The following is a 24017-nucleotide window of genomic DNA, read 5'->3' as shown; positions in this document are numbered from 1 at the left end:
AGTAATGGATCACTTATCTGTTTTTTTTTTTTTTTTTTTTTTTTTTTTTTTTTTTTGAAAATGAGAATAAATCTCAACGAGAATCGGCAATTCACCGTAATAATTCTTTCATTCAAGAAAGCTTATTATCTAACCGTCGGACATGCAAGATGACCGGGGAAATTTAGACAATAAAACTTTAATGTCCGAAAAGAAAACCGGCCTTCTTCCAAGAATCCTGAAAATAAAAGAGAAACAAAAAGAATATAAGTCGATATATTTAACAGATTACATCAAAATATTCCCACAATCATGATAACTCATGATTGAGACAATTAAGCTCTTAATTAAGGCATCATAATAAAATATTAATATCCTTAATTAAGACACAATTAACGCCCTCAAATAAGGCCCAATTAACGCCCTCAATAAATAGGCACAATTTACGCCCTCAATAATTGAGGCACAATTTACGCCCTCAATAAAGAGGCATAATTAACGAGGCACAATTACCGCCCTCAATTAAGGCACAATCAACGCACTTTCCTTTCTGAAACCGGAACCGGATCCCGTTCTGAAACCGCCGTCACCGCCACCATCGGCCACCACCACTATGCTATCGATCAAGGTGCCTCGTCGTATGCGAAGCGAACAACGAAACGTATCACATGTAACATGAAAAATCGCCAAAAACACCAAAAAACAAACGAAACACAGGGATTAAACAAACAAACAAATACACACAAACAAACAAGATTAAAATCAACACCTTTCGCAATTCCACTCAAAATCGGCTATATGAATATTGATATGGATAAAAACAGAGAAGCAGAAGGAGAAATGAAAAGCAGAGAATGAATGAAGAAATTAAAGAACTAACCTTCTGCATAAATTGTATGGTTAAAATAGAGGAAGAAGCATGGCGATTCGTGTCACCATCTTTTACAGGTAGAGAGAGTCCTTCATGGTGTCCATTTGTGCTTCCTTCTCACTTGACCATTCTAGGAAGCACTGGCGTTTTATTTTAGTTTTATTGTCAAAAGTAGTGGCTCCAGCTCAAGCAGAGAAACGGGAGCAGCGGCGGAATTCTTTTTCGCATAAAACTATATTTTATGATAAATTAATTTCTAAATATCAACCAAATAAAATTTCATAATTCCCGGTAGACGAACGAACAGTATCTGACAGTAAAGTAATATTTTTTTTGACAATCACTTATCTGTTAAATGTATAGTTTTGGATGTTTGTGACTTAGGGGAAGCATTCTGGTAGTCTAAAATGGCTAGTCGAATAAACTTAGTTTTGCTTAACAATTTCATTAGGTTTATTAAATAAGTTTAAAGTGATTTATTTAGACTAGTTAAAATTGGAAATTTTAGATTTAATTTAGAAAAAGAAACCCTCCACAAATATTGTTCTAATTCGCCTAGGTTAAGAATTAAAAGGTTGCGAAAAATATTTTAATCTCTGTGGACGAATCTTAAATATTAAAACGGTGATCGTGCGCTTGCGATTTAAAAGTATTATTTCTAGCACATCATTAATCTTCATATAGCTTAGCGAAGCGGGCATCAATACTAGTAGTAATAACATATCATTTTTTTTTAAAATATATCCAATCAATATAGACAATATCATTGAATCAAAATATCTCAAAATTTTAGCAAATTTTACACCGTATCATGTAGGTCCAATTTAGCGACAAATTTGAAGGTGCATATAAAAATATATTTTCATAATTTGTATTTAAAATTCTCTTTTCTATATTAATATTTAAACATCAAATTTTTATTCAAAAAAGGCTTTAAATTGATTTGTAAAATCACACCTTACGAGAATATTATGTGTGTCAAGCCAAAAAAACCTAGGGGACATTGAGAAAATAATTTAATAATTATCATAATTATAATTTAATAAAAATCATTAAAATCTACTGTGAAGACGCCCTTTATAAATTTCTATTAAAAAATCTGTTATTTTTTATATCGTTAACTAACAAGATTTTAAAGTTAACTGTCACGACAACAAGATTCTGACGACGTCAAAATCTTTTTAACGGAGGGGTCTGATCCAAATATATTTGAAAGCTAAAAGACCTGTTTGTAGAATATTTTGTCCAAAAAAAAATACTTACATAAGACCAGAATCGTTCAGGTAAATGTTATTTAATTTTTCCAAATCGAAAACTTGCAAAAATATTTGGGAAAATAGATTTTTTCACCACCCAACTTATTGTTTGTTTAGAAATTTGCCATCGAACTATAAATATTTTCCTTTTTGTCACTAATGTTAAGTTCAGATTTTTTTTTTGTCACTAATGTTAGGTTCGGATTTGATTATTAATATTATATTATATTTTTAGCATTATTGAAACATAATGATCGTCCGCAATATTATAGTGATATGATGTGTGTCTATATTTTTATATGTAGTACTCCACATGTGCCCTAGGTAGTTTACCTGACAGGACGAGAATTCGACACGTATTTTAAGGATTCTAAAAGATTTAGTTTCATAAATTATATTAATTTTTTTTCCTGAATAAAAATTTAAATTTTGAATTTTTATACACAAAAATGAAAATCTCAAAATTAAATTATGGAAATATGTTTTATAAGAAGTGGAAACCTTAAAATATGTGTCAAGCAGTGGAAAGAACTATAAAAAAATAGGAGGACGGAGGGAGTAATAATAACATAAATGAGCGGTAAAATCGGGAATAATTGTATATTGTCTACTTTTTTTTATAGTATTCGTCCTTATTTTTGTACAATAGTATAAATAATTCTAGATGACTTCTAACCTTGAGTTTTATGAAACTATATATATATATATATATATATATATATATATATATAATATAGACAATTGACTATCATAACTTTTATTTAGAAAAAAATTAATATAATTTATGAAAATAAATTTTTTAGAAATCTTAAAATACATGTCAAACTCTCGTCCTCCAAGATGAACTATCTAGTGGACATATGAAATACTATATATAAAGATATAGACAAATGTCAGATCTTCATAATACATTGCAGACTATCACTATATTTTAATAATACTAAAAAAATAACATAATGTTAATAATCAAATCCGAATCTAAGGTTAGTGACTAAAAAAATCTGAACCTAATATTAGTGACAAAAAAGCAAAAAATTACAGTTTGATGGCAAATTTCTAAACAAATAATAATTTTGGTGGAGAAAAAATCTATTTTGCCAAAATATATTTATCATCGACTCGGCGAGAGTCTAAACCGTTATTTTGTTCGGACCGGAGCGGGCCGGAGTAAACAAAAGACTCGAACAAACAACAAAAGCCACTCAATCCTTAAATTGAGTGAAAAACAACAAAAGCCACTTCTCTTGATTTCATATCTTCTCCTTCTCCTCAAGCTACCTCTCAACACTCTCCAAAATGGCCATAAAATGTCAGATGATTACAGGGTTAAGCTTAAAGATGCCACCAGCTTCTGCCCCTTCAACTTCTACTCATTTATGCATTATCAAGACTTCTTTTTTAAGTGGTGGTAATTTTATATCTTTGATGCTCTCACTTTTTATGCTTCTGGGTATCTTTTTTATCTTAATAATATTGTTGTTTGATACTCTTGCTTACCTATATTTGGGTTTTAGATAGTGTTGGGTTGTTGATTAGGATACAGACTTGACTTGAGGGTCAAAATAAAACACTCCTTTAGCATAAGAAATGTATAAGATTAAGTTTATACAATTTATTAGGAGTATGATGTTTTTCTTGGGGGGTTTTAAGTGCAGCTTATGAATGGTATTGGATTGCGCTGTAAAGGGCTATCTGAGTTAAGCAAACTTACTTGAAGTATTCATAAGCACATCAAGTCATTTCATGAAATTTCAAAGTACAGAAATTTGAGGAGAGTGGAGACTATATACTTGATAAGCATCATACCGACGTTAAATCCCTCTCCTTATATGTTGGAGTTGCGTAGACCATCCAGGCAAATCTTGCTTGTAGACGTGTTAATGAAGCAGCACTCTCTGACCATAGGGCCGCGGTGCATCGAGACTTTAGATAGATGATTACTGGTCAGGCTATTAGGTACAATTGTCTGGTGGTATGAGTGAATGACAGACAATTGGTTACAGAGCTCTCTTGACCCAACACTATTGAGTTCTTAAAATCTAATTTTGACACCAAGGCTGAATATTCCCTGAAATATAAATTCCAAGTGATTCACTCTTCTAAATCTGAAAGCGTGCTTTCCCAATGGTAGAGCTTCCTAACACTATAAACATGGTATACAACACCATTGGGATTTAGGAGTGTTGATATGTTTCTAGGTTACACTCTACTTTAATGGTTGTAAATTTAAGTATGCATGTTCCTCACTTGAAGTGGAAGCATTCTTGGGGAATCCATCCCATTAGTTCATTACTCAGCCTCCTTGGTGATAATATCTCTACTACCACTCTGTTCATCTTTTCTCAGCCTCATGCTTATTTCCTCTTATCAGCTAAAAGTAATTTAAGATTTTTGTTAAGGACCCAAGGAGGTATAGATACCGACAATGCCAGTTATGAAAGCATTCTAGTATTAAACATGACTTGTTTTGGTTCTTATAAGTTAATTTGATTTATTTTAAGGGTTAAGTATCAAATTGATCACTATATAATTAGTAAAGTTTCAAATTTACCACTCACAAATTCGGGGTCTCAAATTGGCCACTTTCCGTATATAATTGCTGATTTTCGGTGATGAATTTGAGATTTTGTTAGTTTATGACAGACTTAAAAAGTGGCCAATTTGAGAGCCACCAGCTTGTAAGTGGCCAATTTGAGACCCCGAATTCGTGAGTGGTAAATTTGAGACTTGGCTAATTATATAGTAGTCAATTTGATACTTAACCCTTTATTTTAATATTCGAAATTTATATATGTTATTAATAAAGACATAGTCAATGCAATCATGTTTACTATAAACTATAGTGAAAGTGGTGGTCACTGCAACCTCGATCTATGTAATGTTATATATGCTAGTCTTCTTGTGATTTTCTTAAGCATGTCTTTCTATAGCAATTTAGATTCATATCGTGTGCGTCATTGTAATCTGCAAAATGTCGAAAAGATTTGGGTTGTATTATAAAACAAAAAGTAGTTTAGTGTGGAACCACTGAAGTCTTTTAGGGTATTAAACATTTTCACTTTAGATCGATGATACGTAAGAGATTAAAAGAACGATACTTTCACCAGTGCTTAGTGCAGCATTGTCTCATATGTCTGATAACTGATTTTGTCAGTGTTATATATCTATACTTTTTAACATTATACTTCAAGTGATCATTCTCCGAAGGTATCAGAAATGGTTACCCCATTCCTTCCTCTCACTCTCATTTTGCTTCTCAAACCAGTTAAAATTGTCTCCTTGTTCTTACATGTGGTAAAGCATAGATGATGCATACTGCATTCATCCCCAAGCTGCCTTCCTGTTTTTCAATGTTAATGCTTACAGTTTCTAGTTGTTTTTTACTAACAGGGGTAGCTTCTAAAGTCACAAAGTTACAGAGTGTTTCTAGTCAATTGAAATGTAGTAGACAGGGTCGAGGTGCTCTTGGTGCTCGCATGAACCTTTTTGACCGATTTGCTAGGGTTGTAAAGGTAATTGTCGTAATTAACTTCACATGCACCAATGTTGAGTCTTCTTGAATCTTTCTTATACCTGTTTTTCTATTAGCATTTTAATTTTATATCATGTGTGTAACTGGAGCTGTTCCCATGTCCTTGCAGTCCTATGCAAATGCAGTCATAAGTTCCTTAGAGGACCCAGAAAAGGTATTGGAACAGACAGTTATAGAGATGAGTGACGACTTAATAAAGATGCGACAATCTACAGCTCAAGTACGGCTCTCTCTTTCTATGTGTTGCCTTTCCTCCTTAAAATATGTTTGTTATTCTCACCTATTCATTTTCATCTGAATCTCATGGTAAAAACAGACACACTAACATTTAATTAATACAATATACCAACATATATTAGTCGACAAGTCGCCCGACTAGTCGTAAAAAGTCGACAAGTCATACATATACATATATTTACTGGATTTAATATATATATAGTTTGACTTAAAAATAAAAGATAATAAGCAATAGTGATATGTATAAGATGTAGCAGATTGTTAGTTCCCATGTAAAGTGAAGCCATAAAGTAGTGACAAGAAGAAAATAATAATGTGAAGTTAAAAATGATACAAAGATTAGGGATATACTGATATGTTAAAAATGATGCAAAATTTACATAGCCGGAACAGGTAATCAGGGCTTACCCGCCGAATACAAGTCTATTAGTCGGATCAGATGTAGCCGCCCAAAGCCTTATCTTTCTTTCCAGAACAAAATCGCATAAGATTTTGTCTAAAAAACCCTACTTATGAAGTTTCGAAATTTCGGGTCGGACCAGGTACTGTGTCAGGTCGGGTAAAACCCATAGACGCTAGACCAAATAAGTCGCTGCTCGACTTTTTCCATAGAATGATTGGTCTACTAGTTGTTGACTTGATAACAGTGCCTGCGACAGATCTCTATGAGGAAGATAAAGGATTCACTCGAAATAGTGGACAATCAGTTTATATCTGTCAAAGGCAGAGCATTGCATGCAGATTAGTTTATCCTGAAAACAGCAATGATTATGCATTTTGTAGGCACATTTAGAATCATTTTTCACGTTAGTTACTTTAAACTAACTAAGCATTTTGTAAGGACGTTTAGTCTTGACTAATAAGATAGAAAGTCTATCTTCACAGAGAAAGAGAAGTATCTTCGGAGCACATTTAAAATCATTTTTCACGTCAGAACCTTTAAACTACCTAAGCAACAAATTTAACACAGGTGACCTTCCCCAACACCAAAAAAAATACGGTTGTAAAAACCCCATACAGCAGAATAGTTTATATATGTTTATGCACCTTAAATTCGTAGTCATTCTGCGAACATACACCTCAGCTTGATTTGGGCACCTGGTGAAGAGGAAGCATCTTTCTCATGCTACTGATACCCCTGCTTGCACCTGCCTTCGTTTTATCCTTTTAATCTCAAATATGTGATAATTTTATATGTATCCTATCCTATTCCACTGTTATCACAAGATTCATTAATTTTTTAAAGGTCTTGGCATCTCAAAAGAGACTGGAAAATAAATATAAAGCTGCACAGCAAGCATCTGAAGACTGGTATTCCTTAAATTCTTAGTTATTTGCTCTACTCCGTATAATACTTGTAATATAATTGTTATATATATATCTGACTTGAATTTAGGTACCGAAAAGCTCAGCTAGCTCTTCAGAAAGGAGAAGAAGATCTTGCACGTGAAGCTCTTAAGAGACGTAAATCTAATGCTGTAAGTTAATTCGTCGTAAATACCTGAGAAAATTGTGATAATTCGAAACACATGAAAAATGACATGTCTTCACTAGCTTAATATTTATATGACCTTAAATACAATGTCTAGAACTGTCTATGGAATTGAATCCTTATGTTGAAACTGACTGCCGTTATAATATGAAATTCTGTTGCAACTTGCAACTTGCAAGTGTTCTGTTTTAGGACTAGAACTATGATTACATGCCTAAAATAATAGAACACAACTCCTGCTATGAGGTTAAGTTAGCGCTTTTAAACTTCTTGATATACATGGCTTAGTGTAATTAGTGATCTTGTTTTTTATGTCAGGACAATGCTACTGCTTTGAAAGCCCAATTTGATCAACAGAAGGTTGTTGTGGAGAGCCTGGTCTCCAATACACGGGTAAGTTAATATTTTACACTCTTTCACTTTCTAATTACTTTCAATATGGCTTAATCACTTAACTTCTTTAGTGAGCCTATATGCTAGCTCTTTTAAGAAACATGCTGCTTAGTAGGTATTTTAGTTTTAGCCATATTAGAGTACTTATGATATAACTTGCATACAGAAGAAGTATTATTGTTTATGTTTAATTTGAGTGGGGTCATGTACTGTAACAGGTGGGGATGGGTAGAGTTTAAATAACAATAACAGGAATGTCTCATATAACTTTAAAAGTTACTTCTACAGTTATTCTCTATTCATTAATTACTTTATTGCAAAGGACCTCGTTTTTAGTAATTGATAAACGCAACTAAGACTTCTATATTGCATGATATTGTTTTTACAGAAACATCTAATGCTTCCCCTCCTCTTTCCTAATATAAGAATAGATTTACACATTTAGTTTACTTTTCAAAGGTGTGCAAAACTATGCATATTAATAACTTGCACAGCTGCATGCTGTGCATTACATTTTGTAGCTTCTGGAGAGTAAGATACAGGAGGCAAAGTCTAAGAAAGATACACTAAAAGCTCGAGCCCAGTCTGCCAAGTTTGTTTATTCCTCTTTTAAATTTACTTCTTTTCTCAATATTCTATAGCTCCTCAGTTGTGATCATTCGCTGTGCTTTTCAGAACTGCAACCAAAGTGAATGAGATGTTAGGGAGTGTGAATACCAGTAGTGCTCTAGGAGCTTTTGAGAAGATGGAAGAGAAAGGTCAGTCGCATATATAATTGAAATGGATGCTGCAATATTTTAATGCCTTCCCATATACTCCACAGTTATGTAGTTTGTGCCAAAGTCCCGTCAATTTTTAACATTTGTGATAGTATTCTGTATATCTCTGCCAAAGCAACCTTATGTCACATGCATTACAAGGTTTAGGTCCTAGTCTCATCTTAGATAATGTAAGCTTGTGATAGTATTTTTATATATTTTCTTAAAAGAAACCTCAGCATCTGCATGATGATGACTATTCCCAAAAACTTGATAGAAGTATGCACACGTTTATGATGATAATTTACATTAACAATATGCATGCTACACAATTATGCCTTGTTGACAACTATGTATGCTTATTAATTCAATCGACTGGTACTAGCTTACACTTCAAATTTTGTTGTCATCACTGATCCAAGTTCTATGCCTGTCACTCCGCAAATTACTCTGAGATCTTTGTTGCTTCTCACCAGTCATTACTTTTTCCTTGGTTCTAAACACTTGTATAATAATGTCAATAAATTAATGCAAGACTTCGCATACACGTCATCATGATGTATGGGTAGTGTTGCTAAGGTCAATTACAAGAAATTTAAAGTACTCATGCACACATTTGCTCAATTGTGCTCAAATCATTGACCTTGGGTTGGCAACTACGGACCAGGATATCTGATAGGCTAAGCCTTGCAGATGACTTTATTCATCTGTGCAACTCAAGTTGTTTAGAAATCATATTAGTCAAATGATTTTAATACAATATCATGATCAGTGTACTTTAACCTTTTCTGATTTTGGCATATATGGAGACTTTTCTGCGCATACCAATTGCAAAAATTGACTTATCTCTTCTTTTTGCCTTTCACTTATAAGTTTTTGGTAGAAATATATATATCAATTTATTAGCATCATGTGCCAGTAGCATAAAGGATCTTATCAATACTTCTTCATGTTAATTTCTTCAGTCCTAGCAATGGAATCACAGGCTGAAGCACTAGGGCAACTAACTACTGATGATTTGGACGGGAAGGTTGGTGCACCTTTCGGATTTCAGTCACTATTTTTTCTGTTAACTTATAAATGGTTCTGCTTTACTTGATAGTTAGAATGATTAAAATAGTAACAAGCTGGTTAAAATGAAACGGTGTTATATCCATTGGAACGTACGAAAATTGGTGATTCTCTTCTGTAGTGTATTTTTGTTAATCATTTATATGTTGTCAAAAACAGGGGAGTTTGTAATGAAATTTATTGCCTTAACCTCAATAAAGTTTAGAAATTATTGAAATTGAAACTCACGGTTGTATCTAAATATAATATGGATAAGTAGTGCCCTGATCAAGGTGTACTTGATCATAATAGTTTGAATATTCTTTATTTTAAAGATTTTAATTTGGTGAACTAATTTGGACAAGTCAACATGAGTAAGTTCAGTGTCTGTTCTAGGCAGTTCTGGTCCATGCTATAGTTTATTTGTGGATACTCAAGTGGTGGTTGAATATATATTGCCTGTAAAATGGAAATTATCAATTGAAAGGGACATTCTGTTATAAGTTTTTTAAACAATATTTTTGCTCATTGTTAGTAGTCAATACTGTAAAGAGTTTTCAATCTTTTCATACACAATTGACAATACTACTCTATACTGCATTGATGCTTTTCAGTCTGCAAGTAATCACCCCATTTGGTGGAGTGGCCACTTTTGAAAAACAATAGGTTAAGTGGTGCAAGTATGTCAATAATCACATATTGGAAATAAAATTGATGTTGGTTAATGGGATCTTAAATTTTTGTGGTTTAGGACCTTGCAGAAATCTTAGATTCTTTCATTTCACTCTAGTAAATCTAGTAAACTCTAACTAGTGCAAAACTTTCTAATCAATCAATCTGAAGCTCATTTGAAGCTCTCCAAAGTTTTAACTTCTCTTCTGGAAGCACCTGTTTCTTGCCCAATTACTCAATAAAATTCTATAAGAATGAAGACTCCACATTCATGGCCTTAATCTTTTAACTTCAGGGCCTTGAACATTTCTGTTTGTGTAAGACCTCACAAACTCAGCAACTATAGTTAATAATAGCAGTATTTTAGCTAAAAGATCTGGGACGACCAATAACTTGGAAGACAAGCACCCATGCATAAAAAAAGGTCAGATCAAGGAAAGTGCCTTCCGCCATACCAACTATGGAATGTCTTGGAAAGTTTGAAGTTAACCGATGCTCTCCACCGTAAATCTAGTATATGATATCGTAAGCAAAAATAGCATTTTGGCTAATAGTAGTTTACGCCTTCAGTCAGATTATCATATATGTAGCATCTGATTGTTCTGAAAATTGTGATAACTATATAGTTCTTCTAATCTTGCAGTTTGCAATGCTAGAGACCTCATCAGTTGACGATGATCTTGCAAATTTGAAAAAAGAACTATCTAGTAGCTCAAAGGTATGTACTCTTTTTCTAGTTTTCAGTTTATCATCCGTGTCTGTAACGTGGATGTTCAGTTCCTCGACTTGTGATTGGTTTTGAGCTTTAGACAACTAGGGACGTTTAACTTTTGTTTCTTAAAGGCTAATACTCATCATTATTAGGGAGCATAAATACATTTAGCAAGTGGTTAAAGTAGAAGCCTGTATTGTTCTAGTCAATATTTTTGAAATTTTTTCCTTTTATACAGTGACTGAGCATGTGGGCATAATATTGTTTTCGTTAATTTTCAATCTTTTTGTTTGTATGCACGTAGAAAGGAGAGCTACCTCCGGGAAGAACAGTTGCTTCCAGCACAAAGACAAGCTCTCCCTTCCAAGATTCAGAAATCGAGAAAGAGCTGAATGAGTTGAGACAGAAGGCCAGGGACTCCTGATAGATATTTTTAACATGGCTGGAGTACAAATCTTGGATTTATGAAGCAATGCAACACACTAGAGACGAGGTTCATTTTGTTGACCGTACAAATCTGTATATCGAAATATTAAATTGTGAACAATTAACATATTGTAGATTGTAGGCTTCAAAGGGACAATTGAAATGAACAGGAGATGTGATATTATAGTTGAGTGTTGAAAATTGAAAGTGAATTTGGCAAGTCTGTCCGGCCAAATACAATAGGTTAAAAACCCGGTCGCTCGTAAAGGACAAATGGCAATACTAGCAAGTTCGGCCTGGCTTTGTCAAGTTTCGTCACGGAATCATGCGAGAATCCTCTTCCTTAGTGCCACTCAAATAAAACAAAACGAAAGACACCAACACACACAATCAATATATATACTTGTATGTTCCTGCACATTCTTTAACACATTCCACAAGCAGAGAACAGACATTCATACCTCTCTACTTGTTAGATCACTCTTGCAACTACCATGAGGGCCATATTCGTCGTCGTCATCTTGCTTCTTGCTGTTACGAGTCTAAATGGCGTCGATGCTGGAAGGGTATTACGTGTGGACATTCAGCATTCGAATCACATTGAAACGTACAAATTGTCGGTCTACAGCCAGACGAGGAGTTGTATGAAATGTTGGTTTCAGATGCTGCCATCAGGGCCTAGTCGCAGAGGGAGCGGGCACTGAATGTCATGGAATGTTGCGATTAGTGAGGGAGCGAGCGCTTGCTTGTTGTGTTATGTACATACACCATTCTTTCTTTCTTCCATTCTTCTTTCTTCCATTGTAAAGATAAATGAGCCAGCTCTTTAGTGCTTGTGTTCGTGTCACGAATATACTAATCAACTCAGTTTTGATAAAGCCAAAGTACCTGTTTATGCATCGTCAATAAATACTATTCTCATATCAAATATTTAATGAGTGATAATTCTAAAAAGATATATAAAGCAAGTGATGGTAAAAATAGAATATGGAAGGAGATGCTGCTACCATAGGCACAATGTTCAACACCATTACTACGCTCTTCTAATTCAAGATCTGCTTACACATAAATCTAGCCAAATACAGCCCCCAGGACATCCAGCAAAAAAATTTGGATTGACTATACCATTTCAAAGCTACAACATTCTGCATATTAGTCCCTCAATTTTCTTACAGAGCTATTGGCTTTAGAGGACCGAGCAGTGACATCATGATGTTTGTCACGATTCTTTTTTACCTCATCTGGCTGGTCACTGTGAGGTACTTCTTTCCCTACTAACAATTACTATTTTATATTTGCTAAATACAATATACAAAAGATTAGGTACCAGATCATTATGAAGTTTGATTGTTTGTCGGCTTCAAGTCAAGTTTGTCTGTCTGTTTTATTACAAAGTGATCGACAATCCGAACAGTGCTTACTGGATCCTGCTGAATTGAAGCCGCTGTCCATTTGCTAGGAAACTCTCTGAGGTGGTTAGGCTGCTGTGGTTGTCTCAGTTCTCCGTCCCAGTCAGGATCTAACTTCCAGTCCTTTGGAACCTGGGACCGAGTAAGGATTAGTTTAGATGATAATAAATATGTAACAGCATAACTTTAGTAGATAATGAATTCTGATGCAATTTGATACTAAAAATAGATTTATATCAGACAATTTTAATTGCACAAAAGAATACGAGACACATTTTGATAAATGCACAGCACTCTTTAAAAGGGATTATAACAGTCAATACTACTAAATTTCATGATATTTTACATTAGATTTTATTGATAGATCTAGATAACAATATCAAGTACAACCTCCGTCCCGTAATACATGTCCTTTTTGACTTTTGGCGAGTCAAATTGACTATACTTTGACTGAAATTTATATGTATTATATAACTGGAAATAATTAAAAAAATTATACCATTGGAAAGTATATCCAGTCCAATTTAAAATGTAGTTTTTATTTTCTATTCTGCATGTCATGTAAGGCATCTATGATTCATAAATAGAGAGATCCTCAGACTAAGGTCTTCGACTCTTCGTACATTCTCGCCAGATATTGATTCCATGATCCCATTTTCTACCATGTAGAAAAGAATAAACTACCTTTTGGTCATTATTTTACAGAATTCATCAACTACCTCTTGGCCGCTAGGTGTTTATACCCTTGCTGAAGCACAGCTAGACAAATGATCTTTTTTACTAGTAAAGAGAAGACCAGTTTACACTCGGTTTCCGATCATGTATTATGTTTTTTAGCTCAACAAAGAATCTAAACTTGTCCAACTTCAATTGTTCAATCTAATTGACGTTTTTAACTAGCAGTTGGACTTTTCACTACCACTGAACAAATAAGATGTCTTACTTCACATATACTCCGCAATTTTATGCATTGAGTATTATGTAGCAGTATTTATCCTTTAAGAAGAACAAGATATATAACCCGAAGTATCGACTCTTTTACCTTATCAACTGCAAGTGTAAACACTTCAAGATCGCCGGTTTCCTTAATATGGAATCGTGTAAATGCCTTGTAATTTGCTATACGGAGCGAGGAAAAGGCTTCATCAAAGTGAAGATGTAACCAATTGATGCAGATGTACAAGTAGCTTCCAAAAATCAAGGAAACCACAGGAGTGGAGAAGAACCAAAAGTAAAGGAAGACAGAAGCATAATATATAAAAGCACCAACGCGTGGAAATGTATCTGCTCCGTTAGTACACATGTCATTCCTTGTGACAGCCATGACCTGTTTACCAATTTAGTAGACTTGAGTGATGAATAAACAAAAAAAAAGTGATCTCAATGTGATTTAATTTAGGATATCTACCTCTGGAACATCAAAGGCAGACATAAGATACTTGATACATGCTGGATAAAGACCAAATGTCCACTGTTCTATACGAGCGCGGAGGCCAGTTGGGTCCGGGAAATGCTCACTTTCTACTGTTTGATACCATTCATATAAAGTGTGATAACCTGATACAGGAGCATGTTTATTAGTACATGCCTCCATCCACAATAATAGGTACAGCTTAAAACTGAAAGAGTAAAAGCACAAGGGAGTATAATACATATGTCTGCTACTACTTGCAAACTTATAGCAGATGAATGCAAGGGTGCCTAATTCAGTCATGAAAATAGAAACAGATATTACCAGGCAAAGTATAAACCACACTACATAATAATTTATTTATTTTTTATAAAAAACAACAAGGTGATCTGGATTGGCAAATTTCAGAATGTATTTCTTATTACTAAAACCTAAAAAATTTGCTAAGTAGCATCAGTACATATGAGTCTTTTGGGAAAATGTCCAATGCCAGAAAGTGGATGATCACAAATCCTTACATACAGCAGCTCACTGTCTCAGTAAATATGATGTGTATGACAAAGTCATTTATCCTTAAAGACCACAGAGGAACTAGAACATAACCAAAATTACAGGGTATAAATGGACATGTACTGCTTGCCGAGCAAAAAAAATATTCTACTGCACAGATATCATGGCCAAATAAGAAAATGCATAACTAAAGCACACTGTATTTCTTACAACAATAAGTAACTAAAATTGACTTTATAGTTACGCAAGAGAGTAAATCCTCAAGTCTCAAACAGTGACCGTACCAAGATTACAAGATAAAAGTTAATATCTGATTATCGTTGACATAAACATAGCCTTCTAATATTCAAATTCTTATTTTTATAACAACCATGATACAATCACGTTTTGTTGAACTCTGAAGATGGCTCCAGTGCATTTAATATTATGGCATAATCCTAAAATTACAAGGCATCCACATTAAAACATGGAGGCGTAAGAGTGATATGAGTAGATGATTTCTGTAGAGATACAAGATCATATAAGAATTCAAGAATAATGTTATTGGCATGGGCACAAGAAATCAAACTCGTCAAAATTTATTTAAAATATGAACTCACCAGAAGTTGCTAATAGTTTATGCCTAATACATGTTTCAACACCCACTTCTAAAAGCATCATGAGAACTATTGCTGCAGCCAAGTGTGAAGAGACATGAAGAAATCCAATTATGGCCCTTCGTTTTCGAGAAACCTTGGATGGTACAAATGCTATTGCAGCTGCTAACAATAACAAGGCACCTACTAAGGATACATAAGAGTGTCCAAGCATATATATAAAAGTGTCCCATACAGTGCTAAAGAAGCTCTTTAGATGACCAGTAAAAGTATCATCCTTGAAGAGATGGTCCAGCTTGCACTAGGAGAGGATATGAAATGTTATTAGCAACAGATAATTTATGTTAATCCAGGAAAGCAACTATAACTTTTCCTACTTTTGTTCTTTTATCTATATGGTAAAAAAAAAAATGTAGAGTTGCTAAGGAAATGAGAACATCCTGTTGTCTGAATCAAGGCCCAGAAATTTACATACACCACCGTGACTAAGGTAATATAAAAAAAAACAATTAGAAACCTCACCTGTGGAAACATAGAGAAGGCTAATACGAAGTATATGATGCCACCAATGAAATCAAACTGCCAATTTTTCTTTCGGAATTTCAATATATTTCCCAAAGCAATCTGCATACAGTTAGTAAGATCATTAAAACATAACTTCTTTACGGTTACATTACTATATTCTGGTTGTTGATATATACAGGTGGAAAGCTAGCAATGCAATCTCCTACCAGTAAGCTGTATTAGATTGCTCTAAGGGGGGAGGAGAACAGAATTCGATTCCATCTGAAACCTAGGTACTTACCCTGCTTGAATCTTCACAAGAAGGATAAGCCGCTTTGCATTCATATGATGTTCCATATAATTTGTTGAAATTACTGAAAACATGGGTGGGATGCAAAAAAGCCCCGCCACAACCATTGACAAGTAAATGTTGCACATAAGTTGTTTTATCGGATGGAATACAAGAGTGTCTCATATAATGATGCAAGTCTCCAGCTACCCGAAGTTTACACCTTCCCTTCAGAAACTCACGTATCAGGTGTGAGACATTTTTCCCTGTCACGTCATTCCAGTACCAATCTAGAAGCCAACTTGGTTCATGGGTTACAATTATTACAGAATCATTATCTCCAACCTAGAAAACCACAATTTATAACAGGAAAGGAATCATATTAGAAGTGACACTTTGCCCAGGCTGTTTAAATTACACTCAGAACTGGGATTTTATGAACTCTATGTTTATTACGACATAGTGAATATGAAAAATACAATTTTTACCTTAATGACTAATCATATCAGCATGCATTAATATAATAGGGATGCAAGATTCTGTTTGCAACGAAAAACTGTGAAAACATAACAGACATAACAATGAGTAAGAGAATAGATTGGAGAGAAAACCTTGTTCATTATTAACTCAGAAAAGAACTTGAACTGATAAACATCAATATCACCGTGAAGAGCTAAATCAAGACCAAATATCCACCACCTCTGTGGTAGCTGCATAGCAAAATAGCTCTTCTTCTGTGGCATGAACCATCCACCCAACCAGCTCTTATGACAGATGTACCTCATGAATGTTTGAAGTCCATCAAACCAGTCTGTAAAACAGACACGGAGTTATTCTATATCATCACTAAAATACAGAAGAACAAGATATTTAGACAACACAACTAGGTATATATATATTTATTTATGATAAAGGATGGCTACCAGAAGTAAAAAATATCAATAGCTAAAATATAGAGGAAACCAACCATGATTTCCAGGAATAACAAAACACTGTGGCCCGTCATATTCCTTTAAAGTAGATATCCCAGACGGTAATTCTGGCTTGTTGACAGCTATATGCTCATCCTTATACCATGTAGGAGGCTGGAGAGCATATTCAAAAGGACGAAAGAACCGCCTCTTATATGTAAATGCTGAAGGATTGGGATACCTATAAAGAAGATAATAGTATGTAAGCATTTTTGTTGGTAGTATGTTAAAATTGGTCAAACCAATTTTACACGATGCTACCTTCTGACAGATTGTTGCGTCAGCACATATACTAATACAATTTTATTGTATGTACAACATGCATAAAATCTGACTGTTAAAAATCACATTTCTTATGCACCTCTATCAAATAAACCCTCTCTCCCTTATCGAAATTGCATTCTCATATATCTAAGTGTAAGAAGTCACCTATAGATATTTCATAAGAGAACTTTTAATAGGATTATATATAGTAAGACTCCCCCGTTCAATTTATCAATATAGTCGGTGCAAATTGTCATCAGGACCACTTAAATATAGACCACCAGAATTGACAATAAGCGATATGAAGGCATATCGTAAAACCCTAATGTGGCTGCAAGCTAGAGCCTCCTACTTATATTTGCTTTTTCATATATTTACAAATGCTAGTACAATCTAACAACATGTAATTTATACATAAGTAATTAGAAACTGATCTTACGCAAGGTCTCCTCCAATAATAAGCAGGTTTGCGCGCGGTAGATTAAGGACAGAACTGTCACTTTGAACACGAAGTGAGGGTTGAGCAAGAAGGCGTGCAACACTATAGGATGAGTTCCCACCATCACCTGTATCAGCCATAAAGTCAAACCAAAGGTCATCTCTCTCACCAAAATGATCATATAATAGATCATCTTGTTTGGATCCATCCTGAACCCTGCTCATTGCCGCCTAAAGGTACACATAACGTGGAAATTGGGGGAAGTTAGTACAATAATGCAATTATCATCCATAAATGAAGCACTTGACCAGAATATATTTACAAAATCATGGCAAAACAAATAACGCGGTGCTTATTTTATTCTACCAATTTATATTATATTATACCAATTCCAGTAAGTACAATTTTTACAGCAAAAGGCTTTAACATTCAGTAACAAAAATCGTCTCAAAATACTCCCAGTTTACTACTGCAATGGTTGGCCATATTAGTGTGTGCTGCTACTTACTGGTTCTCATGTGTATTAACTTTCAAGTATTCAACTAAAAAATACTCCCAATTGTTCATAAACAAGACTCAAGGATACAAGATTTTTTTTTTATTTTTTTGTAAAATCTCTCATCTAATAACTAACTAACAAAACAACTGAAAAGTTTCTAACAATAAGATGCACCCACAGATTCAGAACACTGCAAAACCAGATTTTAACATGAATAAAATCCCATTACTGGACTCAATAGCAACTTTTGACATACTTGTGACCTGTGCGTTTAGTCAAACTTGTATTGTGAAAATGTCAAAAACGGGCGCTCCATAGTAGCATAAAGAAAGTCCTATATAAGGCTTTGATTGATTAATTTAACTGACAATTGTTTCCTATTTTATGCAGTTTAAAATTGTAGGGCTCGTGGTTCTTCAGAGGTTAATCCATATAACTCTATCCTTTTCCTGATTTTAATTCTTTTACTGCATCACGCAGTATCTTTAGTTATTCCTCTTAGTTACGGTGTCTTCAGCTATTCCTTCTATTCTAATCCTCTTACTCAGGATCCTAATAGAAGAAAAGCTATGAGCAGAAACAGCAAGACCATTAAGCACTTTCCAAATCTGAAAAAGCAACAATAAGAGGGGTGGTTGTTGGGGGCATATATCCATTTTGAATCTCTACGAGCACAATAAGAGGGGCAGTTGTGGGCATATATCCATTTTTGAAATCAATACAATCCAGTGTCCGCCAGTATGAAATGAGCCATGATCTCAGTGTCAGCAGCTGGCACAATCCACGACAGATTACATAAACACTCCTTTTCTGCAGCTTAGAGTTTAACCCACAATGACAAGGCAAGCAGTCAATGAGCAAGCAGAGACTCTGTCACAGAGGAGAAGATGGTTTTTTTACATAAATTGGTGGGATTAATACTTACAAAGCTACCAAAACCGAAGATCAAGGTGTACTGCCGGTGTAGCTAAGTAGCCGAAGTGTGAACAGAAATAGCAGGCTGTGATTCACTTAAAAGATGACAAGAGAATGGATCTTATAGACCTAAACCACTTTTCAGAAATGAATTGGAATACTAATGGATGTGGAAATTCAATGACATAGGTCCTAATTGGGGAAGAATGAATAAAATGGAAAGAAGTTTAGATCCTGAGACTGATGATCCATATATTAAGTATCTTTTATCCATTCACGCAAGTAAACCACGGTATTGAGGTATCAGTACTTTAATTTTAGAGTGAGAGTCCAAAGCCCCAAGGCTACCATAAATTTGAATAATAAATAGGGAGAAAATTAGTATGGACATCTCTGACTTCCCTATATCGGGGGGCATGTAATATTTATATTCCATTCTTTCATAGTGGAAATTACAAATTAGAAATCGCATTCTGCCTTGGACAGACCAAGATCGCTTCATGACTTTAATTTGCTAGGTCTTAAGTAAGTTCGTGGAGGAGTGGAAGATAATAAGATCGGAATTAAGTTAATAGGGCTTTTATTTATCATTTTATCATTTGTATAAAATCACCATTGATTCCCGTGTCTCGTATCCGGAATTGGGGAAATTTCCCTATGATAATTTGAATACCCTAAAGCTTGATGAAGCGTAGTGGGGGCATTCTGTTAGACAGCTTGCACGTAACCTCTTTACAAAACTATATGGCTTTACCCCCTTACGTAAAATATCTTATACAGACCAGTGACCACTATCAAGTGCAATTATCTCATATTCATTCTGGGAAGTCCTGTAAGTAGTATAGCCAGAATGCTATGAACATTATTATTACAAAGTAGAACACAATTAACAACTAAATTATAAGATTCCCAGAAAGTAAAGTAAAGATACAAAAACTGTAGGAGGAACACTTTACCTGCATCATACGCATGTCAAAACGTCCAACGAATACAGTTACTGATACCAACAAGTCAAAGACTGTCTTAAAAAGATCAGCTGACGTCCTGTGCTAACAAAATAATCAGTGATATCATGAATTCATGATGCATAAACTCTGTACGAAAATAAAGTTGGTGACAAATAACAAAGTATCGAACCCACCCTGAATACCATGGAACCATATCCAAAAAATCAGGCTTCATTTGTTTTTTCTTTAGCTTCTCATACTCCTTCTCGGGAAGAGGATGTGTAAGAGCCCATCTATCAGAAATCTAATATCAGCAAAGTATGAAAATGAAACATAATATTACATAACTTAAAAATAAAATAGATACAAATTTTGCCAAGACAAACTAAAAGTTTTATAACTGTTCAGGCATAACAGAATATATTTTTCCTCTCAACCATCGCAAGAGAAAACTCTACAAGGGCATGAGTTCATAACTAGGATATATTAGGATATAGACCAGTATATTGAGAAAATTTTCTTATATATATCTGTTGTCAGTAACATATACAGGCACATGACAAATATATTTAGCACCGAGTACAGCTTGCATAAGACTTTAAACGATGATTTGCCAACCATTTAATTCTACTTTAACAGTAGAATGTGAAGAAAGCATTAACTTACCCTGTTGATCTTTCGACCACATAATTTGCAATGTAGAGACCAATAAATGTTGCCCATAAAGAATATATGGGAGATATTCCATCAGAAGATCCTGGACATGGGCCATTGCAGGCTATCTACAGGAAAACGGAAAGATGATATATTAACAAAAAGCAGCACAAGATCCTCCTTTTAAGTTAGCATAATGAATAGGCATGTTCTGTACCTCCCCGTATATAACCCACTTGGACAGAAGTGGATAATCACTAGCAGATCCAACTGGAGCAAACCAAGATGAGCAGACTTGATCTTTCAACTCGTTCATTCGAATAAACTGTGCAATCCATGTGTTGCGCTCCTCCTTGTCCCACAATTTAAACCAACTAGAATTTCTTCTTTTGAATGTTTTATCTCCCATTATTGCACGATTGCCACAGTGATTATAAAAGACACAGCATGCTATACTTAACACCTACAGACATATTAAACATCATACACAGTTGCACATATTAACATATAGTACGAGTTAAGATGTTGAATACAAGAGGTGGCTTTAGCTATAATACTTACAGCACAATTTTGAAAAATGGTTAGGAACTCTGGCCTTTTCCCCGCCACACGAGAAACAAGACCAATATACCAAAGCCCGAGAAATATAAGATGGAAAACAAGAAGAAACAGGATGGATGATACATATATTGTCATAAACAAAGATAGATTCATCCTCATATCCACTCCCATTGATTGGAAACTCGGCAGATGATACACTGCTGCCACTAAAATCCAGCCTACATACCTTGAAAGCAACAAAAAGACTCATACCCGTTAAACGTTGCTATTAGCATAGTGTCAGATGAAAACATGAACTCCCCCATCCCATATAACAAGTGGCATAAAAATATCATATCATCACATAAGTTCCCACTTAACCACAACAGTAGCAAGCAGCAACATAAACAATATTTCCCTAGATTTTGAGCCTGAAATTTACGACAATCATCAACATAAAAAACGCAACGCAAGAAACATACCATCGAGTGAAATTGGAGTAGCTGGGCTTAATGGTCTTGCCAAAAAAAGGTGATGAAAAGAAAAAGAAAAAACTAAGCAAACAAGCATACATAGACCACCACTTAACACTAGTATCCAATTTATGAATAAGTGTATGCATATTATCAGAAGAAATGAAGAAGAAACATCCCACAACAACAGCAATGACAGCATGTCTAGAATGCTCATGTGGGTAGGGGTAGGGGTGGGCTAAGATTGTCCTCACTCTCTCCATATTCAAACTTTCAAGCAATGCACTTGCACCAGACTGTTGTCTCTTCTCAGATAAACAACTCCCCATCTTCAAAACCCTGATAAAAAAGTCACCCATTTTGATCAAAATAAAAACCCAGCACAGTAACATAATAATCTTCAAAACCCTCATCATAATTCAACCATTTTGATCAAAATAAAAACCCATTACAGTAACATAATAAAAACAACAATCTTGTCACTTGAATCTTGCAGGTACCTCAAATAAAATAGGAGAAATTGAATCAAGACCAAGTAGCAGCGCAGCAGCAAAGGAATGAAGGGAATGTTTGTTCATATATATATTTATTTATATTTATATTTGCATAAAAATGGCATATTCCTTTCCTTCTGCGAACAAACTATGGCAGTGGCGGTGCCTCCTTTTTCAGAGAAAGTGACCCATTTCTACTTTCCCATCCAATCCATATTCTATTCTATTCAATTAAAAACGTTACCCAGAAAAACTTAACTGTAGGTTCGGATAAAAAGCGGGAATCCGCGGCCAGTTTGTCCGTCCGGAGTTATACATGTTTTTAATTAAAATTGAAAACTATATGTTTGTGTAACCAAATCGATTTAATGTCAGAATTAAGGGTAATTATCTAGTGGGCTTAATGAATCAAATTGGTCACTCAACTCAAAACGGTATCAAAATATCACTGAAGTGGTCATAAATATCAAACAAGTACCTTGAAATATAAGTTTAAGCAGTAAAAATATTGTCTATAAACTTTTAACATTATTTTTGAATGTCACCAAAACCAAATAAAAGGTTATGACTTCTAATATTTATGATAATATATTTAGATTTTATTAAGTTTATTTATTATTTATTTTTAATTAAAACAAAAAAATAACTATATAATAAAATATAAATAATAAATAAACTTGATAAAATATAAATATATTATTTTAAATACCAGAAGTCATAACCTTTTAGTTGGTTGTGGTAACATTTACAAATAATGTGTAAAACTTTATAAATTATATTTTTACTTCTTGAACTCATATTTCAAGGTACTTGTTTGATATTTATGGTGACTTTAGTGACCATCTTGATACCGTTTTGAGTTCAGTGACCAACTTGATACATTAAAGCCAATTCAATGACCGACTTGATATTTAACCCCAGAATTAAGATAGGAATTGACTTAAAATCAGAAATTAGTTTGAGTTATTTTTTTAATAAATTAATTTTTTAAATTTTTTTTGAGAAAAATTATTCATAAGACATAAATTATCTACAAATCACTTTTGTTGTTATTATTATATTTTTAATAATTCAGAAGTGATTAATAAGTCAAAATTATCCTTGGATTATAACTTTGAAAACCATTTTATCATATATACTTCTATATAATTTTATTCCATAATTTTTGTATTTTATGAATAATCGGGGCATTAATAATTGATTTTATTTTTCAATAGTAGGAAAATAAATATTCTTAAAGTTGGATTAAATGGAACTTACTTGGGTTTAATTGAATGGAAATTTTGATTTTATGGATAGGTTATGAAACAAATCTTGTTTGAAGCATAACTGGAGTTCCAGAGATCAAAATTGCACGTTTTATAGCCCCTGCGAAAGACAATTTTATCATCTATAGTTCTCCGGTGGTCTAACACCAGAAATTGAAGTGGAAATACCATGAATAGGCCTGAAAGTCATGCTTTGAATTTTAGCATCACAATTCAACTCGTTTTAGGTTATTATTTTATATTCTTGTAAATCATAAAAACTCTTATATATCAAAACCCTTATATAACAGGAATTTCTTGATCAATAATGATACAAGTTGTCATTTATAATTCCTATCAAAACCCCAATATATAGGAGTTTTTATGATTTACAAGAATATAAAGTAATATCCTAGAACGAGTTGAATTGTAATACTAAAATTCATAGCATGACTTTCGGGCCTATTTATGGGTAAT

At 34.0% G+C, this 24017-nt stretch overlaps 2 protein-coding genes across 6 annotated transcripts; one reads left to right on the top strand and one right to left on the bottom strand.

The window, feature by feature from the left end:
* Positions 1-3266: 3266 nt before the first annotated feature.
* Positions 3267-11598, top strand: LOC108195112 (membrane-associated protein VIPP1, chloroplastic). Its single transcript, XM_017362060.2, has 11 exons — positions 3267-3514; positions 5497-5618; positions 5748-5858; positions 7122-7186; positions 7272-7353; positions 7686-7760; positions 8282-8352; positions 8436-8518; positions 9484-9548; positions 10884-10958; positions 11257-11598. The coding sequence occupies exons 1-11, from the start codon at positions 3403-3405 to the stop codon at positions 11374-11376; spliced, it is 981 nt and encodes a 326-aa protein (XP_017217549.1). The 5' UTR covers positions 3267-3402; the 3' UTR covers positions 11377-11598.
* On the bottom strand, positions 11536-22527 carry LOC108195105 (uncharacterized). Of its 5 annotated transcripts, XR_010285515.1 has the most exons (18): positions 22300-22467; positions 21809-22138; positions 21348-21573; positions 21004-21249; positions 20799-20914; positions 20327-20425; positions 20142-20229; positions 17772-18001; positions 17065-17249; positions 16709-16908; positions 16110-16442; positions 15827-15928; positions 15308-15605; positions 14196-14344; positions 13830-14114; positions 12706-12919; positions 11840-12266; positions 11536-11730 (listed from the first exon to the last, which is right to left on the bottom strand). XR_010285515.1 is itself a non-coding variant. In XM_017362049.2 (17 exons), the coding sequence occupies exons 2-16, from the start codon at positions 22126-22128 to the stop codon at positions 12713-12715; spliced, it is 3084 nt and encodes a 1027-aa protein (XP_017217538.1). In that variant the 5' UTR covers positions 22129-22138; positions 22300-22467; the 3' UTR covers positions 11536-12266; positions 12706-12712. The 5 variants fall into 5 exon arrangements, 4 of the variants coding, with proteins under 4 accessions (XP_017217538.1, XP_017217537.1, XP_017217540.1 ...); XM_017362049.2 differs by having other exon boundaries at positions 11536-12266; XM_017362048.2 differs by lacking the exons at positions 11536-11730; positions 11840-12266 and having other exon boundaries at positions 12337-12919; positions 22300-22527.
* Positions 22528-24017: the final 1490 nt, after the last annotated feature.

Source organism: Daucus carota, chromosome 7 (assembly GCF_001625215.2).
Source record: "Daucus carota subsp. sativus chromosome 7, DH1 v3.0, whole genome shotgun sequence".
Classification (NCBI taxonomy): domain Eukaryota; kingdom Viridiplantae; phylum Streptophyta; class Magnoliopsida; order Apiales; family Apiaceae; genus Daucus; species Daucus carota.
This window is presented reverse-complemented; position numbering and strand designations above follow the sequence as displayed.